The 1,837-nt window shown below is 48.9% G+C and overlaps 1 protein-coding gene across 1 annotated transcript; it reads right to left on the reverse strand.

The window, feature by feature from the left end:
* Nucleotides 1–334: 334 nt before the first annotated feature.
* Nucleotides 335–1,837, reverse strand: IGFL4 (IGF like family member 4). The gene is made up of 4 exons (XM_024569379.3): nt 1,819–1,837; nt 1,208–1,258; nt 862–1,121; nt 335–675 (listed from the first exon to the last, which is right to left on the reverse strand). Exons 1-4 carry the CDS (start codon nt 1,835–1,837, stop codon nt 589–591), a joined length of 417 nt encoding a protein of 138 aa, XP_024425147.2. The 3' UTR covers nt 335–588.

Here is a 1,837-nt window from a genome sequence, read left to right on the forward strand (position 1 = left end):
ACGCTGGGCTGTCTGCATCAAGTAATGAGCACCCGCTGTTGATCTAGCAAGTTGGATGCAAGTACTGGAGGGTATGTAAAAAGCTATCAAATGTAAAAAGTGTGCGGGAAATAGGGATTAACTACAGATTTTGTGGAAGCTCGGACTAGTATGATGGCCTTCAAAATGGCAAAAAAGAGTTATGTTTATGGTTAAAAATCTTTTGTTATAGGACTGCTGACCAGCAAACATCACAATCATTTTTAATATAACTTTTCTTTATTTGAATCATGTTTATTTTTCCTTTTTATTTTTTTTATCTTTACCTGGAGACATTTGTATTCATTGCTTTTAGAGAGAGAGGAAAGGAGAGAGAGAAACAACGATGGTTGCCTCCTGTATGTTCCTGGACCGGGGACCGAACCCGCAAGCTAGGCACAGCTGTTCAGTTGTGGAGTGATGCTCCAACCAGTGGAGCCACACCGGGGAAGGCTCAAGTTTTACTTTTCACCTACAGTCCAGGTACATCCTATTAGTTTCAGGGGTACACTCCAGAGACGAGACATTGTATAACTTACTGAGTGATCACGTCGATAAATCTCACAAATATCACAGTCTTAAGTGTTCTGTCTCTTTGTTCCTCAGGATGGTCCAGATAAATCCAGCTTTGGTAGAGGGCTTGCTGGGCAGGTATTTCTTTAGAGAAATAGAGACAGAGAGATGAGAGAGAGAGAGAGAGAGAGAGAGAGAGAGAGAGAGAAACAGGTCACAGGCTCATGCAGAGAGGGGGTGATGGAGGACTCGGCAGAGACTAAGTGAAACAAACACATGCACAAAGCTACAGCCCCTGTCCCCACCCTCCAGTCGGAACCTGACTCCTACCTGAGCACAGACCTTGGTGAGGGGGGCAGACAAGCAGCTGGACTTCATGCCCGGGACCTTAAACCTCACAACAGCCTGGCTCCGAGAGCCCCAGGTCTCAAGGCAGCAGTGCTGGAAGCAGGGCCAGAAAGTACAGTTGGGGCCGCAGAGGCGGGTCTGGTTCAAGGGCAGGACGGTCCCATCATCACAGCACTGCTCCAGGGGGTTGTAGATCTTGTCCCCACACCTGGGCGCCGGCTGGCACATCCATTGTTCGGTATCTGGAGGAGCCCGAGCAGAATGGGCTCCAAGAGCAGTCTGAGACATCTGGGACTCCCCCGTCCCGTCCACAGTATCCTGTTCTTACCTGGGACTCCTTGTGAGTTTGAGCACAGGAGCCCAAAAACGAAGACAGCAACTGAGAGGCAGAAGGGGGACGAGAATAATGCTGGAGAGTAGCCTTCTGGTCACACTCGTGTGGTCCCAGATGACGTCGATGAGCTCTTTTCATTGTAGGTGACAGTTCAGAGTAGATTTTGAGACTGACTCTGGGTGGTGGGAAGGGCTCTGGGAAGAGCTAAGGTTCTGAAACTTGCAGGTTGGGGGAGAGTTAGCAGTATAGTCAGATATCACAGGGGTGGTGACAGAGTGGGAAGTCCAGAACTGAATAGGAAAGAGAATTCAGCTCTAGCTGGTGTGGCTCAGTGGACGGAGCGCCAGCCTGTGAACCAAAGGGTCACCAGTTCAATTCCCGGTCAGGGCACAATCCTGGGTCGTGGGCCAGGTCCCCAGTAGAGGGCACGTGAGAGGCAACCACACATCGATGTTTCTCTCCCTGTCTTTCTCTCTCCCTTCCCTTCTTTAAAAATAAATAAAATAAAATCTTAAAAAAATAGGAAAGAGAATTCATTTTGAGACTCAGAGGTACATTAGGGTGTGAAAACACATCAGCTAGACCTGGGGCTGGAGCCCCCTTACCGAAGATCCTGGGCACCAT

This window comes from Desmodus rotundus, chromosome 12 (genome assembly GCF_022682495.2).
Source record: "Desmodus rotundus isolate HL8 chromosome 12, HLdesRot8A.1, whole genome shotgun sequence".
Taxonomy (NCBI): domain Eukaryota; kingdom Metazoa; phylum Chordata; class Mammalia; order Chiroptera; family Phyllostomidae; genus Desmodus; species Desmodus rotundus.

What these genes read in the sequence shown, in the direction of transcription:
- IGFL4 (XM_024569379.3), bottom strand. An exon ending in AAACTCACAAGGAGTCCCAG is followed by an intron (nt 1,122 to 1,207) that starts GTAAGAACAGGA and finishes GGGCTCCTCCAG; the next exon opens with ATACCGAACAATGGATGTGC. An exon ending in TCACCAAGGTCTGTGCTCAG is followed by an intron (nt 676 to 861) that starts GTAGGAGTCAGG and finishes ATTTCTCTAAAG; the next exon opens with AAATACCTGCCCAGCAAGCC.